This window comes from Orbicella franksi, chromosome 6, assembly GCF_964199315.1.
Source record: "Orbicella franksi chromosome 6, jaOrbFran1.1, whole genome shotgun sequence".
Taxonomy (NCBI): domain Eukaryota; kingdom Metazoa; phylum Cnidaria; class Anthozoa; order Scleractinia; family Merulinidae; genus Orbicella; species Orbicella franksi.
In genome coordinates, this window is record NC_138150.1 from 17,540,355 (window position 1) to 17,561,580 (window position 21,226).

Below are 21,226 nucleotides of genomic sequence, written 5' to 3' on the forward strand. Positions count from 1 at the left end.
GCCGGTTTTTCTTAAGGTGTGACCTATCCACCTCCACTTTCTCCTTAATATCTGAATCTCGATTGGTTCCTCGCCTGCTCTTTCCCACAGCATCTCGTTCGTTGCCCTGTCTGTCCAACTGATTTTTAAAATTCGTCTAGGGCACTTGTTGACGAAGGACTGTACTTTCTGGGTCATTCACTTAGTTGATTTCCAAGTTTCTGAACCATAGAGGAGGATTGCTTTCACATTGGTGTTAAAAATTCTAAATTTGGTTCACCGTGATCGAGATGGCTTTGGAGGACCACACCTTCCTCAACATGTTGAAAGCTACTCTGGCTTTGTTTATCCTAACCTTAATTTCTTCATCGGAACCCCCGTCAATGCTGACTTTACTGCCTAGGTAGACAAAAGATATTACCTCCTCCAAGATGGTACTCCTCATTGTGACTGGTCTGTTGTTTGTACCGTTGACTTTCATAACCTTAGTCTTGCTCACATTAGGACGCAAGCCTAGCTTGATGGAATTAGTTGTTAACTGTGCTGTTTTGAGTAGTAATACACGCTCATATGAGCGGTAACCAATTAGGAGCCGAGAAAGACAATAGGCTATTGTTTGGAGAACAATGGATGCTATTGTTTTCCAAGATCCAAGATGGCGCTATTTATTTTCAGCCAATCAGGAGCCGAATTAAGAATTCAAGATGGCGGTGGCCACGAAAGTCGGCCATGTTGGAAAACAGCCCACCAGCCTCGACGGAGGACTGAGATCGATCTCATCTACGGCGACTCAAATCACGCCAGGGTCACGCAAAAAATGTCATGCAACTTCAAAATCGATACTTACAGTGTCCTGTGGTCCTAAACGACAGAGGTCCGGTATTTGAAAACCAAACATCTCACAATGTCAAATGTCACGAACTTTAATATGAACACTTTTTGGCTAACATTAAAAGATATGACGTCGTTGCCATGTTGATCGAGTAAAAAGACCGGTTTCTATCGTCATCACACAATTTTTCAAATGAACTTTAATGTCCAAAACGTTTGCGCTAAAATTACAGAAAGCTGGTCATTGTGTCTCAAATAAGGTAACACTATCAAAAGAAATGGAACAGAAATAATTTTATCCAGGGTGAATGCAATCTTTGACGAGTAACGAATAGTAAGGGAAAACAAAAATTTATAGGTTAAAAGGTGAGAAGAAGAAAAATACAATTGAAATGCTTCAAGTGAAAATGAATTGCTAATGGTAGTTTGCAATAAAATCTAAACTCCTTGATCTCGACTGTTCCTTTGAGAAAAGCATCATTCAAAGGAATCTTGAACAAACAAAAGGCATTTTGGGCGACCATTGAAGAATTAACATAATTAGTCAGAGATGAAACATGGAATAAATTAAAACCGAAAAGCACATGTTTAGAAGCTGAAATCATGATAGACTGTATCTTAACCCTTGAGAATAAAATCAAAGGAATTTCAAACAAACGTTTCGCGCTTGAAGTAAAGATTTAACTTCATTTACAAACACTGCAAATCGCTCCTAATTCAACAATTATGGTTGTCTAAGCGGGTTTCCAATAGCGCCAAAATAAATCACTTAATCAAACATAGTCCTTTCCTCCAAAGCGTCACACAACTAGCAATCGCTCAACTCCATAGCCACGAAGACAGGAAAGAATGTTACGCTTAGAAAAGAAGACGTGTGCTGAACGTTGTCACAAGTAAAATGAATTCTATCAAGACCGATTGACTTATAAATTCGTAAAGCAAAACAAAAACAAAAACAAAGAGTCTGAGTCTTTATAACGTCTATTGAATAATGATAATAAAAATAATAACATGAACTCCGAAAGAGAATTGATTACAATTTTTAACTCTTTAAGTCTTGACCGTCGGTATTCCACAAAGTGTTGGGAGCTAAACTCGTTTCCAGTTTCACAGACTCTTGTTCCCTGGCCCCAGAACGCACGATATTCTGCTCTAGTTTTCTTTGCTTTTGGTCATGAAGTCTTTGCCTGATCCGTTCCTTATTCTTGGCACAGTAACTTCTCCAATACTCGCTGATCCGTTCCCTGTTGTTTTTACAGTATTGTCTTCGGTAATTTCTGACGTGCTCCTTGTTCTGTTGACAATAGGCTCTCTAGCTGCTGGCGAGTCGTTCCTTGTTGTTTTCATACCATCTTTTACGACGGATTTTGAGTATCCCGACGTTCTCTGCACGATATCTCTTTTGTTGGGCCAGGATTCGCTGTCTGTTCTTGGCATAATATTTTTTGTGGTAGGCCTTTTTACAGACAACCCTCTGGTCATTCCCTGACAGTTGATTGGAGCAATTCATCTTGCGTGTGTGGCGTCTTACGAATAATGACTTAAACCCTGGAATCACACACTCTTATAAAAGGCACATGGCTAATTCAGGTCTTAACCTCTTCTTCTACTTCCTCTTCGTCATCATCGTCGGGGAGTAACTTCTTCCGCATTAGTCTGTTTAGCAGGAATTTCCGTTTTGCCACTGCCGACTCGGCCGCTTCGTCAAAATCCATCTCGTCTTCCTCAATAAAGCGTCGAAGAGTCTTCATGACTTAACGGTGTATTGCGTCGTGTTTGATACGGTGAGTCCATTTTAGACGCTCAAAGTAAGTCCTTCGTAGCTTTCTTCTACTTACAGGTAATAGGACGTTGAAAGCAGCATTTTCGGCATAATTTTGGGATTTTTCCTTATCCAGGAACTGCTGGACTTCTTTCAGGTAGGTTTCTTTGACGACTTCCCCGACGTTTTGACGTAGCGGACTCCACGGATCTGGTTCATCGTCGTCCGCTTCTTCTTCCTCTTCGGAGCTGCTACTATCGTCATCTTCCTGTTCCTCTTCAGGCTCCTCTTCATCCACCTCTTCTTCCTCTTCTACGTTCTCATAATTGTTATCTTCCACGGGACCAAAAATATCTGTTGAACGATCATTCATGATTCTCGTCGACCTTCACCCAAGACAACGTGCTTCAAATGAGCCGAGTCGATCAAACTGATGTTTAATATACCATTTTGGGCAATGATCAGACATCCTCTCTCTTTCTTCGATGCCAGCGCGGGTATCCTTCGTGCGTCATGAGGTGACTAAACACGCGTTTCCTGTCATCACTAGCGGGATGTAAATCCAGGACCGTGTACCCAAACCGTCGTTCGGTCACTTTTTGATACGCGTCCATCATGTCTTGCCAGCAAGCGGGAAAAGCTTGAAGCAGTAAATTCTTCATCCCTAATCGATCTCTTGGATTTTTGAAGGCTACGATGTAATGGGCGTTCCTGGAAATACTTTTGGCGTATTTCCCTGGTGGAAATATGTCTTGGCACAAGTACAACACGGTGATATTTTGATGATGAGAGTGTTTGGTGAATAAGTCTGCATGTGGTGGTGGTGGTGGTGAATCTTGTGGTGGTGGTGGTGGTGGTGGTGGTGGTGGTGGTGGTGGTGGTGGTAAATGTGGTTGTGGCGGTGGTGGTGGATATGGTGGTGGTGAATCTGGTGGTGGTAAATGTGGTGGTGGTATAGGTGGTGGTGGATTTGGTGGTGGTGGTAAATGTGGTGGTGGTGGCCGTGTTAATGAATGTGGTGGTGGTGTAAATGGTGGTGATGGTAGTAAATGTGGTGGTGGTGGTATCGTAAAAGATGGTATGAAAACAACAAGGAACGACTCGCCAGCAGCTAGAGAGCCTATTGTCAACAGAACAAGGAGCACGTCAGAAATTACCGAAGACAATACTGTAAAAACAACAGGGAACGGATCAGCGAGTATTGGAGAAGTTACTGTGCCAAGAATAAGGAACGGATCAGGCAAAGACTTCATGACCAAAAGCAAAGAAAACTAGAGCAGAATATCGTGCGTTCTGGGGCCAGGGAACAAGAGTCTGTGAAACTGGAAACGAGTTTAGCTCCCAACACTTTGTGGAATACCGACGGTCAAGACTTAAAGAGTTAAAAATTGTAATCAATTCTCTTTCGGAGTTCATGTTATTATTTTTATTATCATTATTCAATAGACGTTATAAAGACTCAGACTCTTTGTTTTTGTTTTTGTTTTGCTTTACGAATTTATAAGTCAATCGGTCTTGATAGAATTCATTTTACTTGTGACAACGTTCAGCACACGTCTTCTTTTCTAAGCGTAACATTCTTTCCTGTCTTCGTGGCTATGGAGTTGAGCGATTGCTAGTTGTGTGACGCTTTGGAGGAAAGGACTATGTTTGATTAAGTGATTTATTTTGGCGCTATTGGAAACCCGCTTAGACAACCATAATTGTTGAATTAGGAGCGATTTGCAGTGTTTGTAAATGAAGTTAAATCTTTACTTCAAGCGCGAAACGTTTGTTTGAAATTCCTTTGATTTTATTCTCAAGGGTTAAGATACAGTCTATCATGATTTCAGCTTCTAAACATGTGCTTTTCGGTTTTAATTTATTCCATGTTTCATCTCTGACTAATTATGTTAATTCTTCAATGGTCGCCCAAAATGCCTTTTGTTTGTTCAAGATTCCTTTGAATGATGCTTTTCTCAAAGGAACAGTCGAGATCAAGGAGTTTAGATTTTATTGCAAACTACCATTAGCAATTCATTTTCACTTGAAGCATTTCAATTGTATTTTTCTTCTTCTCACCTTTTAACCTATAAATTTTTGTTTTCCCTTACTATTCGTTACTCGTCAAAGATTGCATTCACCCTGGATAAAATTATTTCTGTTCCATTTCTTTTGATAGTGTTACCTTATTTGAGACACAATGACCAGCTTTCTGTAATTTTAGCGCAAACGTTTTGGACATTAAAGTTCATTTGAAAAATTGTGTGATGACGATAGAAACCGGTCTTTTTACTCGATCAACATGGCAATGACGTCATATCTTTTAATGTTAGCCAAAAAGTGTTCATATTAAAGTTCGTGACATTTGACATTGTGAGATGTTTGGTTTTCAAATACCGGACCTCTGTCGTTTAGGACCACAGGACACTGTAAGTATCGATTTTGAAGTTGCATGACATTTTTTGCGTGACCCTGGCGTGATTTGAGTCGCCGTAGATGAGATCGATCTCAGTCCTCCGTCGAGGCTGGTGGGCTGTTTTCCAACATGGCCGACTTTCGTGGCCACCGCCATCTTGAATTCTTAATTCGGCTCCTGATTGGCTGAAAATAAATAGCGCCATCTTGGATCTTGGAAAACAATAGCATCCATTGTTCTCCAAACAATAGCCTATTGTCTTTCTCGGCTCCTAATTGGTTACCGCTCATATGAGCGTGTATTACTACTGTTTTGTCTTGCATTTGTTGGTTGTTACTTGACACAAGGGAGATGTCATCTGCAAACTCCAAATCATCTGCTTGCTCCCCTAAGTTCCATTAGATCACATTTCGCTGTTCTCTTGTTGTTTCCTTCATGATCCAGTCAATAGCGGGTAGAATTAAAAATGGTACCATCAAACAACCTTGCTTGACCCCAGTATTGACCGTAAAGTTCTCCGAAAGTCCACCAGCATGAAAGACTTTGCAAGCTAGTCATCCTATCGTAGGAGGTTTTGATTATTCGAATGAATTTCCCTGGTGTGCCATAGTGTCTCATAAGGCACCAAAGAACATCAAAAGCCTTCTCGAAGTCAAAAAAATTGACGTAGAGAGAAGTATTCCATTCAATGGGCTGCTCAATTATTATCCTAAGAGTGGCCACCTGATCGATACAGGAGCGGTCCTTCCTGAAGCCAGCCTGCTGATCTCTCATTGTAGCATCTTCAGCCCCTTGAAGACGTAGATTCTGTTCAGTACCTTCCCTACCACCGACATCAAGGATGTTCCTCTGTAGTTCTTGCACTCCCGGCGGTCACCTTTCTTTGGCAGTTTTACAATGTAGCTCTCATTCCAGTCCTGGGGCATCTCCTCCTCTTCCCATATCTTACCAAACAAACCATAAAAGTATCCGATCTAATTAACAATTAGATTATGAGCTCTAGATTTCTATGAGGTGATATCGCCCGGCATAGAAATCGAGAGCGAATTATCTAATTGTTCTAGCAGAATTCTAACTGAAATTAATGCAAAAAACGGTTTCTAATTATTTTTCTACACGTTATTGAACTTTACGCTCTAACAAAATCGCACACGTTTAATTGTGCTTCGTAAATTTGCAGTTGGTTACGCGCGCGCACTCGTTTTTTCAATAATTTCAAGTTTTTAAAGTCAAGAAACCGGTTATGTCCTTCTTTTAGTCTTCTCAGGAATTTAATTATCCATTTACATCTAAACTTTCTTTCAAAACTTCGGAAAAACGATACTGAAACGTCGCATTTTGTGGAGGACCGCCAGCCACTGCACTCTGATGGCTGATAGTATACGAGTAGCTCAACCAATCAGATTGCAGCATTTGCATTAGTATACTAGTAGAATTCTACTAATATATAATAGACTGCTGCAACTGCCAAGACTATTATTTGAATAAATTACCCGAAGGTAAAAGCGGCAGCGTCGTATTCCAACACGTTACATAAATTTCAAGGCGTTGCGTTCTTTCAGATGATTTTGTTGCTGGCCGCAGCCGGTTAACAAGCTTTGAAAAACCTTGCTGAGAAATTTCTCCTGAGAGTAATTTTGTTCTTTGATGAATTCAGTCTGCAAAGTTTGCTTGTAGGATACCACTGAAAATTTGGGGCTTCCGAGCTTATTCGACAACTGAGTTTTTTCTGACGAACGGGCATCCCAGCCGATTAAAACTGCAGTATTTGCGGCATAAATTTGAGAAAGACAAATTTATATTATCTTGTCGTCAAACTTGAATTTTGATGTGTGTATGTTGATCTTCGCTATTTTTCAGATTAACTGTTATGGCAAGGAATGGATACAAGAAGATCTCTACGAACAAAGATACAGAAATAGTCAGCTTCCTGTCTCTTCTGCTATTTCGATGGATGAATAGTATCTTCAAGATAGGCAGTGAACGACCATTAGAAGAGAATGATTTTTTACCGCTTTCAAAAGAGAATTCTGCCTCTTTTCTGACCGATCAGCTTCAACAAAACTGGAACAAAGAAAAAACAAAGTGCAACAGAAATCAAACAAGGCCTAGACTTTGGAAATGCGTCATAAAGTTAATATCTGTCAAGGATGCTATGATTATTGTATTCACAAGTGCTTTAAAATCAATTTCTCGCCTTCTTCAACCACTGTTATTGGGATATCTTATTTCAATACTGATATCAGCTGAGCCACAGAAAGATAATCTTCTCTACGCTTGTACACTTGCTTTGTGTATCAATGCTGTCATCAGAGCTCTCAGTATGCACCAACACGACTATAGATGTGAGCTGTTGGGTATCAGAATCAGTTGCGCCCTAAAAGGTCTAGTTTACCAAAAGGTAAGCACGAGTAGTCTAGAATAGTTCAACCTGCGACCGCGCTTTCTATTCGTTCGCGGCGGTGCAGTAAAAAGAGCGGCTGATCGTAGTTAAGAATAGCCACAGAGAAGGATAGATCCTGCTTCCCTGAGGCTTAATTACCTTTACCTAGAAGGTAAGGCGGTAGATGAATTTGCAACTGACGAACTTTGTTAGTTCATATCCTCTGGTTTCTTGACGCTTAATATTCTCTAATGGGGTTTGGCGTAAGATAATGAAAGGTTCTCGTTTAGAGGTTTCAAGGGGTATCATGATGCCTAGGTCGTTTTTCGCTGGTCGTGTCATGTTGCCCGATTTAGAGCATGTTGCTTGTTCTCGTTTAGAAGTCGTTACTTCTAAAATCCATTCTTATTTTCAGAACTGGATGTTCTAGATGTCCTTTAATTGCATTTTTAGGTTATTTTCTTTGCCCATTTTATCCCGTATTATAAATAATCTTCTGCGCAAAACCAAGACGAGAAAATCCATGACCTATTATCTGGCCAAAAAAGTGCAAATACCTTGCCCTTTGGGGTGGCCCATATCTACATAACTTTAATAGGTGTTACTTTCCCGATTGTAGGTTGACGGTCACGCTTGTCTTTCATAGTATCGATACCGAGTTTACTCTACTCGAACACTAGCTTAATTAATAGAAAAAACCTAACTTACTTGACATTACAGCAATTTTTCACATGAGAAAATTTCTTTAGTTCATAATTTGTCATGGTAGAAGAAAAGTAGTATTATTTGAATTGACGCCTATCTTTTAAAAAAAGACGGCGATGATGACCCTTTAATTAATTAATTTATTTTTTTTATAAAAAAATATTAAACAGTTTTTCTTGTTTCGCAGACGCTTCTTCTCAGCAAGGATGCATTGTCAAAATTCACCGGAGGCCACGTGATAAACCTTATATCAAACGATGTTCAGCGAATGGAGGAAGACACCATCATGTGGCTTTCCACATCGATTTCTTCGTGCTTTGTCCTGGTGGTGATAACCGTGTTACTGGAGTATTTGATTGGCTGGCAATCTCTTATGGGAGTCTTTTTCCTGTGTTTTCTTGTGCCATACTTCGCTGGGTTCTCCTATATTAGTGCTGCACTGCGCTTGCGTACAGCGGCGGTGTCCGACCGACGCATCTCCTTAATGAACCAGGTGGTTTCTGGAATTCGTGCCATCAAAACGCGTGCGTGGGAGGAAGAATGCAGAAAAAAAATTCGACACACACGAAGGTAGGTGGAAAGTGGAAAACAAATGTGGTGGCTTAATATTGACTCCGGAGCGTTCTTGGGTTTTGGACCAACAATCGTGAAATAAACGGTCTCTGACTGCTATTTTTCGTGGTCTTTATGCAAACAAAATTTTCAAGGCAACGCTCTTGTTATCATATCAATATTGATGTATTCTCATATTCCTATTTTGTTCTGTTTCCAGAAGTGAAATTAACATCATCCGTAAGAAAAGTGCCATACTGTCAGGTGTTCTGGCCTTGCAGGACGGTTCCTTATCAATGGCGACCCTATTGTCTGTCGTTACTCTTGTACTAACTGGTCAACCCATCACACCTATCAATGTCTTTATGCTGCTAGGTTTTATGGATATCGCAAGAATAGCAGCATGTCGTTACTTTTCCTCTGCTTTACTACAAACAAACGACGCTTATGCGTCGCTGGGACGAATAGAAGATTTTCTTCTTTTAGAAAATATCCCCGCCATCTCACGTGGTCAAATTAGCAAAGACACCAGTGACACAGACAGCGGTTCAACCAAAGCTACGAACGGTCTCTCTGATCAGGAGAAGAAAAAGGAAGCAGTATTCAATTTTCACCAAGTAAAAAATCAGGAAAAACACAGTGCTTTATGTGTGTCAAGTCTGACGCACAGACATACCAAGCGAGAAGACGATTTTATTTTACAGGATATCCAATTTTCCACAAAGTCACAAAGTCTAACAGTCATCACTGGACCAGTGGGAAGTGGAAAATCTACTCTTCTCTCAGCGATCGCCGGTGAGATCACTGACATCAGCGGCAAAATAACCTTCCAAGGTTCTTTTGTTTATGTTCCCCAGACAGCTTGGATCTTCTCTGGAACAATAAGAGAAAACATTTTGTTTGGTCAACCACACGATGAACAAAAGTACACCAGAGTAATTGAAGCATGCGCTCTTAAAGAAGACATCCAGCGGTTTCCTGACTATGACCAAACAGTTGTTGGAGAACGCGGAGAAGTTCTGAGTGGAGGTCAGCAGGCGAGAGTTAGTTTAGCACGCGCAGTTTACGCTGATGCAGATCTTTACTTGTTAGACGATCCTCTGAGTGCTGTGGACGTAAAAGTTGGCCAACATATCTTTGAAACATGTATCAACGAACTACTGGGAAATAAAACGCGAGTGTTAACATCTCATCAAGAACAGCACATGAAAGAAGCTGATCAAGTGATTGTGTTGTACAAAGGCCGTGTGTTGGAAAAGGGAAGTTTCACTGAACTACAAGAAAAAGGTGTTGTAAACACAACTGTTGACCCTCTCTATCAGACAGTTAGGAACGATAGCAAGTTAACTAAGAGCGTTCCTCGGAAGATTGAACAGAAAAACGAAGATAACAATGGCTGTGAAACAATGGCTCCACTACTTAATGAAGCCAGGGGTCTGGAAATATCACAAGAAGATCGTTCCATCGGAGTGGTTTCATCAAAGCTTTACTGGAACTACTTTAGAAGCGGAGTAGATTGGTCAATAATCTGTGCAGTAATTTGTTTGTGCTTCATAACGCAAGGTAAGAGTTAATATTGTAACTACATACTCGTTCATGGGTAGCAATTGTACGCTGTTTTATTTTGTATTTCTTACAGGACTACTATCTAAGCTGGTCAATGACAATTTCATTATGATTTGCTTCTTGTCAATTTTTTTGTCATATTATTTTAATATCGCTTTTTTTTGCTCTCAGCAATGATAGTTGCTCCTGATGTCTGGCTCTCCTCGCTAACAAAGAAACTACCAGAAGATCAGAAAGACAACACGAACCTCATTATCTATGCTTGTCTCGTCAGTGCTTCCGTTATCTTTGCCGTCATTCGAGCATATGGATTCCTTTTTGTTTCATTAAGATGTTCTGAACGCCTTCATGACAAAATGGTTGTAGCTATTTTACAAGCACCGGTTCATTTCTTTGATTCAAATCCCGTGGGTAGAATACTCAATCGATTCTCTAAAGATATAGGCTGCCTTGACGAGTTGCTGCCCAAGACGTTTCTAGTATCTATCCAGCGAGTCTTGTTGGTGTTTGCGTCAATAATTGTACCAACTGTTACAAATCCTTGGCTTCTATTTCTTGTTGTTCCGTTGATTGTGTTAGTCGTGTATATATCCAAGTATTACTTGAAAACGTCCAGAGAACTCAAAAGGTTAGAGTCAATATGCCGCAGTCCAGTGTTCTCTCACTTCTCCCAGACCCTGAATGGACTGGACACGATTCGAACAAGAGGCAGACAAAGGGATTTCGTGGATCAGTTTTACAGGTACAATTCGTGGTCTATACAGTCTTTAGGGAGGTTTTTAGTTCAAAACCTAAGGGCGTCTGCTTTCCCATTACTGCGTTTAGGGATTGGCTTAGAAATCGTGCGCCACTTTGTCATTCAATCAGAAGTAAAATCGAGACAATTTGTAAATAAAATTAAATCCCTTTAAGTCTTATGGTAATTAGCAGTGCTATGCTATTATTAAGGAAAAAAATATTTTGAACAGAACCGAAAACTTGGTAAAAAGTCCCAACTGGTTGGAGGCTGACTGGTGTTCGAGATGTGGAGACTAATTACAAATCCAGAGCCCTCACAAAGCGAGGCCACCTCCACATATGGGACTCGCTCGCATAAGTTTTCTCGTGCTTCACCTAATGTGATTGTAGGCGTTTTGCGATAAGGACTAATTTCATTTATTAGTTCATTTACTTAGTGCGTTTTTTTCTTCGTTAGATATCAAGATGTTCATAATCAGTCGTATATTATGGTGATGGCCAGTGGGCGATGGCTTGGTGTACGCTTGGACCTTCTAGCATCCCTGTTAATTGGTGCTGTGTCTCTGGCGGCTGTTTTAGTGTCTCAAGATGCCGGTAGGTGCATTTGTAATGTAAATGAAAACCTTCACAACAGACAATACTGATTCTGAGGGTCTGCCGTTTTGAGACCATGCCTGCCTCCTATTCCACTTCATAAATAGCTATTTGCTGGTCAAGTTTCATAGTCTATGGTGGTGTGTGGCAGGGACTTGCAAAGGCTACCATTTTGGTTTAAACAAATTTAAAACACGGATGTAGTTCACGATATTTCTCAGTTCATACATTCATTTATTCATTCATTCATTCATTCATTTTTTTTATTTAAAACTCGGTAAAAATCTCCAATAATTACAATTATTTAACTTTTATTTCCCCGCAGCAGTGGTGACTAGATCAGAGGCTAGCCACTGACACTAAAGGGAATAATCGTTTTCTATATACCACACCAGCAAGTTAAAATACCCGCACAAATTTAGCTAACCTTCAGTAAACAATAACACTTTTAAAGCTGCTTTGTTACTGTTGTTGCTGCGGAGCGAGCATAGCGAGGGAGCAGCAACATAATCAGGATTTAGGAAGAATATATAGAAGGAGGTACGAATTCTCGAATTCATCACTTTTTACCAGAATGCATTGCATTTAACCAGAGTGCATGCATTGCGCCACGATCAACACGAGGATGTCACACCGTCGAGCCGTCATCCTTAAACTTAGCATGTCATTTCTTAGCGGTCTCGCCTCCTTGGTCGAATTCTTAAATGAAGAGAAATCGTCGTTACTAAAGCTTGTAGAACCATAGAACACGCTAATTTCATATATACTGCGATCTATTCCTTTTTATACAAACATGAATTTAAGCTGAAGCTTTAGCATTTTCACACATCGCGATGGACGCGTCCTCGACACAGTCTGTCAACATTCTAGAGACATTTAATGCGTACCAGTACAGAATTTATAAGTTAGATTTCTGCTCCAGCAATTTCCACGTCTTTCGATCTTCGCGATCTGGTAAGAGGGAGGTTGATGTGTATCGCTTTATGTGCAAACATGGTTAAAATCACTACGTGCTTTTTTGTCACGATCCCTTTTCACACCTCGACATCGATGCGTCATCACGCATGAAGTTGATGCATTAAAGGACAGATTTTTAGTTACATTTTGGTTGTTCTTTTTTTCTTGCAGACAATTTAGAAATCTTTATTTGCCGCTATTTGGCATAAAATATGTCACTATCAACAGAATGTGCCGCAGCATTACTATCTTTTAGATACCCTAGTTGTGAATCGTTATTGTGAACTGACAAACCGTTTTGTGTCGGTTTCTCCGATAACCTCACGGCTAAGAATAATAAAGCCGTTCATGTAAATACTGCCAATCCAAATTTTGCAGTTTTCTTTGTGTGTGTTAGTAAGGACAGCTGCTTCATAGACTGTTAAAACCTCTTCTTCTCTCACGGTTAGAAACCAAGAAACCATTTTGCTTTCGACCCTCGTGAACTGGCCGGGTGGATAGCACACATGCACTCTATCGTGAGTTCGACCAGCTAATAACAATGCGAGAAAAACATTTTTCACTGGTTTGTTTTGTACTAAAAAATTACCTCTTTCTGTCTTTTTTTTTTTTTCATTATTTTTTTTTTTTATCAGCTTGGGCCGGGCTTGCGCTTGTTTATGTCATCCAGACTTCATCTAGTACTCAATATGCTGTCAGAAAAACCTCGGATGTCGAGAATTTCATGACTTCAGTTGAACGAGTGATGACGTACATCAAACTTGACTCAGAGCCTGGATATAAAGTACTTAGGCTTCCCCCGGAACACTGGCCACATGAAGGAAATATCACATTCCAAGATGTGTCATTGAAGTACTATCCAGGAGGGCCTCAGGTACTGAAGAGAATCAATCTTAACATCAAAGGAGGAACAAAGATCGGTGTTGCAGGCCGCACAGGGGCAGGCAAGTCATCTTTTGTGGCAGCGCTCATGCGCATGCCTGACGCTGATGGAGACATATTGGTTGATGATATTCCAATCAAGGAGATCAATCTCCAAGAGGCTCGACGATGTATATCCGTTCTTGGCCAGAGCCCTGTCCTGTTCAGTGGATCGCTCAGAAAAAATCTTGATTTCTTGGAGCACTTGCAAGATGCAGATTTGTGGCGAGCTTTAGAGGATGTGAAACTGAAAGAGTTGGTAGAACGTTTAGAGGGACAGCTGGATTACGAGCTGTTGGAACATGGAGCAAATCTCAGTGTAGGAGAACGGCAGTTAATTTGTATGGCTCGTGTGCTGTTACAACAAAACAAGATCGTCATCTTGGATGAGCCCACTGCACATGTGGATCCTGAAAGAGAGCAAACAATCTGGAACGTAGCGCGTGAGAAACTAAAGGACTCCACGGTAATCACTATAGCTCATCGTTTAAGCACCATCAAAGACTGTGACATGATTTTGGTTTTGAAAGATGGAGAGGTTGATGAATTTGACAAATTTGATACTTTAGTAAATAAGAAAGGAGGTGCTTTGAGTGAAATGGCTCGAGTTGCAGATATCTAGATAGGCCAATGCCCTCCGTGTTTACAAAACAGACCTAAATCAATTTGAGTCAATTGTTGGCGACTGTTTACTTCATGCTTATAGAAAACAACCAGTAGCATGTATTATATACAATAGAATTTTCTGACTTAAGTGGTTTGTTACAGACTAAGTGATATTCTTTAGAGAATTTTGTTATGATCCATTTTAAAATTATCCATTCAGATATACACTAGACCGGCTATTTGAAAATTTGAAAGCAAGAATTCTCAAGAGTATCATTACATGGTCTGAAATGAAGAAACAAACCTCCCAAGTTAAAAAGATCTATTAGAATGAGGAAACTGAGCTATATATAACGAAAGTCAGGAACAATCTCATCAAAGAACATTGGGCAAAGGGACTTCAGTCATTATAAACACCATGTTTTATTTTTATGGACTTCTTTGTGATCAGTGGGTGGTATATTAGTCATTCCATTTACTGCTCAGTTTTCCTAGTTTTATATAATCAACTGCCCGGATCTTACACTTTTAGAATTAAGATTTGAATTCAGTGGGTGGAATATTATTAAATAGGCCCTGAATTATAGTCTGCCTTACGAAAATATAACGTGTTTATTATAAAGTAGCAACTAAGTTTTTTCGCCAACCCGGAGTAAGGCGTGCATTAATTTTACCGTCTTTAAATTCTTATAGTCATTATTTAGGTCGTCACCAAACTAAAGGACAAATTAACCTTAAGACAAATTTATCTTTGTTTTATCTAAGTGAATGTACCGTAATGATTTTCTTTGGGAGCAAATAAACGGTACATTCAGTACATTATAGGCTAGGGTTTCGAATCATGATCTGGGCCAGTTTCTCGAAAGCCCCGGAAATTCTTCGGTCCCGTAAAGCCATTTTTAGTTAGTCTGTATCTCGAGAAACAGGGAGGTGTATACGCTCGCTGAAACTTCTTGTGTGAAGGGAACCTCTGTTGATGTTAAGAATATGTGAATAAAACAGCTCTGTAATCATAAGGTTGAAGATTTTGCTATGCTTTCCGGGTGCGAAAACTTTTCGATCGGGACCTTCGAGAAACGGGCCACTGGTTCGGTTATATGCGGGATACAGTATATTTCACGTCTTGAAAACTATGATAAAATGTTAGACGACAGTTTTTTCCTGATACCGAAAACTTCGTTATAGCATCGCGGTCTGATTGGCTGATCAATTGTTTGCAACTCAAGGTTATAACATCACAGGCGACGTTTACTAATGTTACGCATTAATTTTATCGAAAAACTCAAACACAAGAGACAGTGCGTCATCACATATAATATATATTGATAAACCAAGAGTAGAATTGAAAATAGGACGCCATGAAGGCAGCAGTATAATTAGTGGAGCAGCAGTGGAGCAGCAGTGGAATTAGAAAACGTTGTGAATCTGATGAAACACTGTCTCTATTGCTTGATTGTTTGTTTCAGTTCAATTTTAAACCTAACTATGTGGACGGAGAGATAAGATGGTAAAATTCTACGGTTAATCTGAAAATTAGATAACCAGAGCACTCTCACTCTTTTGAGTTTCCTTGTATTTACTTGATGAATGATTGATGCGAGGAAAAAGAAATGGAAAACTGCTGCTCTTTGTTTTAAAATCTAACATAAATATAATACTCGGGCGGAATTTTCTTAAAACTCAGAAGTGCGTGTGTAAACCTTTGCATTCAGCTAAAGCTCATCTAGGGCTTGTTGAAAAAAAAAAAAAAAAACGGATAGTGAAAAAAAAATGAAATTTTAAAAGTACATGTCACGCAGCAACGATCAATAAACTGCAGTTACTGCACAAAGCGCTTTTGTCTTTTCGATGCATAAGAACTGAAAAGAAGTTTTAAGTAGCTTGTCCCCTTGTCCATGACGGGTTTGAATATTCTTCAATTCGGTCTGTAAGCCCTGATGTGTTTTGGCATTTAATGAAGCTAATGCCTTTTTTTTTCTCTTCCTTCATTTATCCTGTGAAACAGTTTCGGGTAACGTAAATAAAAATTCGATTTAAATGGTAATACATCGAGAGTTTAACAAATTATTTGAGATTAATTTCCATTTCGAACCTTTCAAATCTGGCATATACGCTGACTAAAATTGTATCCTTTGTAGTAAATTCATAATTGAATAATTGGAAAAATGTCAGCGTAGATTGCCTTTCATTTGACTTGCTAAAAGAATATTGGAAGGTCCTCCGAGGTCCTCAAGCTTGCAGTGCGACTATCGAGTTACGGACCGTTCATTTTTGATAAGGTAGGGGGGGGGCTTGTGGGATTTGGGGGGGAGGCATGCGAAAAAAAATGGCTTTCGAGAGGGATCCATCCCAAAAAAATAAGGGGAAAAGGGGGGTCACGTGAAATATTTAAGTAAAACTCTAAAATGGCATAATGTTTGAATATCAAAAAAATTGCTATAGAATAAACATAGAAGGCAGGATACAAATTTATTACAAACTTTCCTTCTGCTTTAAAGAAACGTTTGGCGACAAAAAGCATTTGTAGCTACTGAAAAGAAGTATTTAACACTGTTATTTTCGAATGCAACTTTCACTGGCACTCATCTTCATCTTCGCTGTCGTCGAGTTCTTCGTCGCCGCTTGTGCTGCTATGGGAGTCTCTTTCACCAATGCTGCAAGAAGCAGCAATGCTTTCCGTCAGAGTGTACTCTTCAGGGTACATGAAGGTGTAAACATAATCTCTGACCTCCTGCTCAAGGTTGGTGGTGATTCTACTTCTTGCAGCATTGGTGAAATAATTCCCTTCCAAGAGTTGTGCGATGCATGGCCCATCTCTTCTAAATAACGACTTGGCAACATCCTCAACTTTAATACACTCTTCCGGGACGGCCGTTCTAGGAGGGTACACAAGGCATTGTGGAAGATCATTTCCTAGCGCGTTTCCAACACAGATTCCAGAAACTCGTTGGACGTTGTTTTCAGTCCGCTTCCTCTTTCTTTCATTTGACTTTCTGCGGTTTTCTTTTTCTCTTCTCCTTTTGTTGATGTGCTGTTTGAGTGTGCCTTTGAATATGCTGTTATAATTGCTCGTCTTATTTTCTAGTGCTTCCATGTCCTGCGTGACCTTCGTCAACTTAGCTTCTATACATTTGATCTGTTTTACATTAAAACTGTGGGCAAATTCTTCGCCCTGCTTAAAAGCAAGCCCGTTGGACTGAAAGAGTGTGGAATCTAATCACACATGCTGGAGAAAATAAGCATTACAGCCATCATAGAAACACAGTGTCAAGCTGTGTACAATAGGATCGAATACTTTATGCTGGCCATTCGCTGGTGGCAAAACTACCAATCACAATCAAGAATTCTCGATCCACCGAACGAGTATATAATACCAAACAAATATGCCAGGTGCGGAGTGTTACCGAGCATTGGTCTCTACCACTCCCTGTTATCGGCAACTGATGAGATCCAGAAGGATCGAAACCGCGGTATTGCCTGATCTACAAGGCTCAAGCCTCCTAACAAAAGAGGGACTATTAACAGTCTCAAGAAAACCTGACAACATCGCAAGTAAAAGCAATGACAACCACAACGTGGAGCTGAATGAACAATCATAGGAAGAACTCCTAAATTCAGAGCTTTTGCCTAAACAAAACCACACAATATCATAAACAACACGTAAAACCGTCCACAGACTTGAGCGTGAACATCTACATTTGCAGTTCCAGAATGAACAAACTGGAAGGACAAAAAGCTCGATGAAATGACAAGAAACATAAGAACGTGTCTCTAAGACAGACTCATAGCTTTCAACAAGGAAAGCTACAGCTATCTCTGGCGAAGCCGGACAAAGATAAATATGACACCCGTGATAAGAAGCAGCATAACTTGCAACAGTTAATCAAACAGCCGGGCCCGGCGTAATAATACAAAATGCAAGTAACCAACATGTTCACGGAATATTTCAAACTTTGTCCCTCCAGAGCTAATATTTAGAGAGCTTAAAACATATCTTTCATTACAAATGAGCCAAAAAGCCTAGCACGTGGTCAAAAACAGAGGTGTCAAACTCTACAAAGTACACGCGGATAACAGTGGAAACCACGCAGACCTATGACCTCTAACGGCTCTACTCTGGTGAAATGTCCTCCTAAAGACAGGATTATTGCTTAGCGAAATATTCAAGGATCCCCCTATCGTACAATACAAATGGGGCAGATCCTCAAAGATATACTAGTTCGAGCAGAACTCTCAAAGCGGCTATTACACGTGGATAGGAGTTGTGTAGGCTGGTCACCCCATTGTTATCACTCGAGAGGAACAGGCTGTGCAGCAAAATGTGAGGCATTGTTGCCAAGAAGTATGCGATCGAATCGATGAGGCACCAGGGCCCCATGGATGCATGTCAGCCCATGTGACACCCAGGCCAGGTAAACAAGTCTATATTTATTTGTCAAATGTTCACATTTATTTGACTTCATGGGTATGTTGTGGTTTAAATTTAGTTTTGGCTAAAATTTTCAAACCAATTGGATTTTAATTTCTCCTTGTTCTGAATTATGACAATGAACTTGAGACATCGAATTTTAAGAAATTTTAAACCATAGATAAATTTAAACCACAAAAAGTAGGCTAAAATTTATAAAAAGTAATCCACTATTTGCAAGATTTGAGAACACTCATAGCTTTTTGTTTTACCTGCACAGGGCAACATTTATACATGCCTATCACTAGAGTAGAGGTAAAAACCTTCCAAATAAAGACATCTGTAAATTAAATGTAACAATGTGTTTCACACAACACATCAACAGTATCACAATGCAGGAACAAGGAAAGACTCTGTTCCAGGCCACTGTTACTTCCGTAAGATTGAGAACATACATATATGCATACATACATAAACTTTATTTAAGTTTATGAATGAGCGCTATGAGGAGGGGGAGAACTACAGGGAGTTTCTAAAGTTGTCCTGTCAAGAAAAGGTAGGAGAAATTTGTTCTTTTTGTTGTGAATGGACTGGACCACCCATAGAAAGATACCCTAAACCAGTTCCTGACCATTCCTGCCTACCGGAATACCACTACCTCTCCTACCAGAAGACCCCAAAAGAAGGGCGTGATCCAGATGACTGGCAGCCAAGGGTCCAAGCGAAGAAAGAGCATGGAAGTGGCAGGCTGGTTTTATCTGACCCAGAGAGCGTTGCTCTATTTGCAGATAAGTTTATTGTCAAATCAAAGTTTGTGGTGGATTATCTTCAGCATCTTGAAGTGTTAGAATTTAAAAGTAAAAAGAGAGCAGAGGAAAAGGCAAAGTTAAGTAGGGACGCAAAAGATAAATCATATGAGGATTATCCTTGGACTGAGTTGTGCGAAGATCTAACCAAGCTTAAAAAGCTACGTGTTCCAGAACTAAACAAGTACTTGAACCACCACGGGCTGAAGCAGCATTTGAAAAGCAGCAAGAGTGAGAAAGTAAAGGCAATTGTAAGACATTCATGCTTGCAGCAGAAGAGTCCTCTCAGAGCTGGCCAACCAACACTGAAAAATGCCAGGACATTGACACAAAATGACAATAGGGCAAGTACTGACAGCAGTGAAACGGATGAAAGTGACAATGATGAGTATGACAGTGATGCCATTGACTCTGGGGGAGAAGATGACTCAAGTGACGTCATTCTTGCATTCATCAATTCAGATGAGGAGGATGCCAATGAGAGGCCAAATGCCACACGCTCAGGGCGAGCCATAACTAGGTGATCCGAAATTGACTTCTCTTTCTTTTGATTTGTTTTTTAAACAACCGCACTCTGTAGTATAGAGATTGCAAATATTGTCTTCATAGTGAGCACAATAACGTGAAGTAGGGGATAATAGAGAAATATTAAAAAAGTTGAAATCTAAATATTGTTTGTTCAATTTTTTTTTTGGGGGGGGGGGTCATCCCAAAAAATGACCGCTATAAGGGGGGACCATGTGAAAAAATTGATAAGCTGAGGGGGGGTCATGCGATTTTTAAATGGTGCTTCCCAAATCCCACCAGCCCTCCCTCCCTCATAAAAAATCAACGGTCCCTTAGGCATGCACGCGGGAGTTTGGAGAATACGAGAGAAGCGTAAGAGTTAATTTCTCTAGCTAGATCTTGTGTATGTCCTTGTACGGGAACAATGTGCCCCCGATAACTAAGTCATACATGCCACCTAACTCCACCAACATAGCCATGACTCTCTCATTACCCATGTTGTTAGTTCCAAATTATCATTCAAATCGCCCATAACAATCAGGAGATCTTGTGACGAAGTTTTTTCCACATCTGCCTGGATGGATTCATAGAAGGTGTCTTTTTGCTCAGGATCAGCAGCATCATTTATTGGAGCATAATACTGGATTATGGTCATCCTCGCCTGCTTCCAAAAGAACCTCGCTCTGATTGAACCTCTCGTTGATAGGTTTCAACTCCAGGAGCGATTTCTCCACACCATTCTTGAGGATGAGCGCTACTCCTTGCTGGCGTAGGTTATCATTCCTGCCTAAAAATAAAATTGTTTCACCGGTCCGTGTCCTCTACGAACCAAATCCAGTCTACCTGCATTCACTGATGCCAAGAATGTGAAGCTTATTTTCATTCATCTCCCTGGTGGTCTGTGCAAGTCTACTACTGCTAAATCAGGTTTCTACGTCTCAGAACCAATGCTTGTCTTTGTCTTGGTGCTCAGGGCTCCCAGAATCACAACGACAGCTTCCTGTTGGCTCTCACTGCGACTGGTCATTCTAGCCTTTGAACCTTGGTAACCAATAGGTTGAAGATTTCTTGTTGGTGTGACAATTTTTTTTTTATAGAGTGAGGTTGTCAGCCTCACACCTAACCCCCAACCTGGAGGGCCAGGAGACTGGTTTAAGTGAGGATCCTCCCCGATTGGCCTGTCCGGCGTGGTTGAGCCTTCCAGGAGTATAACTGCCGCCGGCATAGCCCAAAAGAGACCATTAACTCACCATCGCGGGGAGTAGATCACCATCGTGCGTCACGCGTGAGCAACACGCACGATAGAGGCGCGAGATTTAAAACCCAAAAGACAAAAACAAATATGGCGGCGCGCAGATTTTTTCGCGCAAGGTCACTTTTATACTGTTGGAGACGAAATTTGTATACAAAGGAGGCTTTACCTGCTAGAGCAACTTTAGTCAATTCTGTGTATTTAAGAAGAATTGTTTCGGGAATTCAATCTTTCCCAAATTTCAAAGGCAACTCGATCGAT

The 21,226-nt window shown here is 40.4% G+C and overlaps 1 protein-coding gene across 1 annotated transcript in view; it reads left to right on the forward strand.

The window, feature by feature from the left end:
• LOC145490253 (ATP-binding cassette sub-family C member 4-like) overlaps window positions 1–14,066 on the forward strand; it is a 19,574-nt gene extending 5,508 nt beyond the window's left edge. The window contains exons 2-7 of the mRNA XM_081469374.1: window positions 6,831–7,371; window positions 8,246–8,628; window positions 8,831–10,173; window positions 10,348–10,918; window positions 11,372–11,508; window positions 13,101–14,066. Of these exons, the coding sequence (XP_081325500.1) occupies window positions 6,841–7,371; window positions 8,246–8,628; window positions 8,831–10,173; window positions 10,348–10,918; window positions 11,372–11,508; window positions 13,101–14,008 (3,873 nt within the window). The 5' untranslated portion in view covers window positions 6,831–6,840 and the 3' untranslated portion in view covers window positions 14,009–14,066. The remainder of the gene's footprint in view (window positions 1–6,830; window positions 7,372–8,245; window positions 8,629–8,830; window positions 10,174–10,347; window positions 10,919–11,371; window positions 11,509–13,100) is intronic.
• Window positions 14,067–21,226: the final 7,160 nt, after the last annotated feature.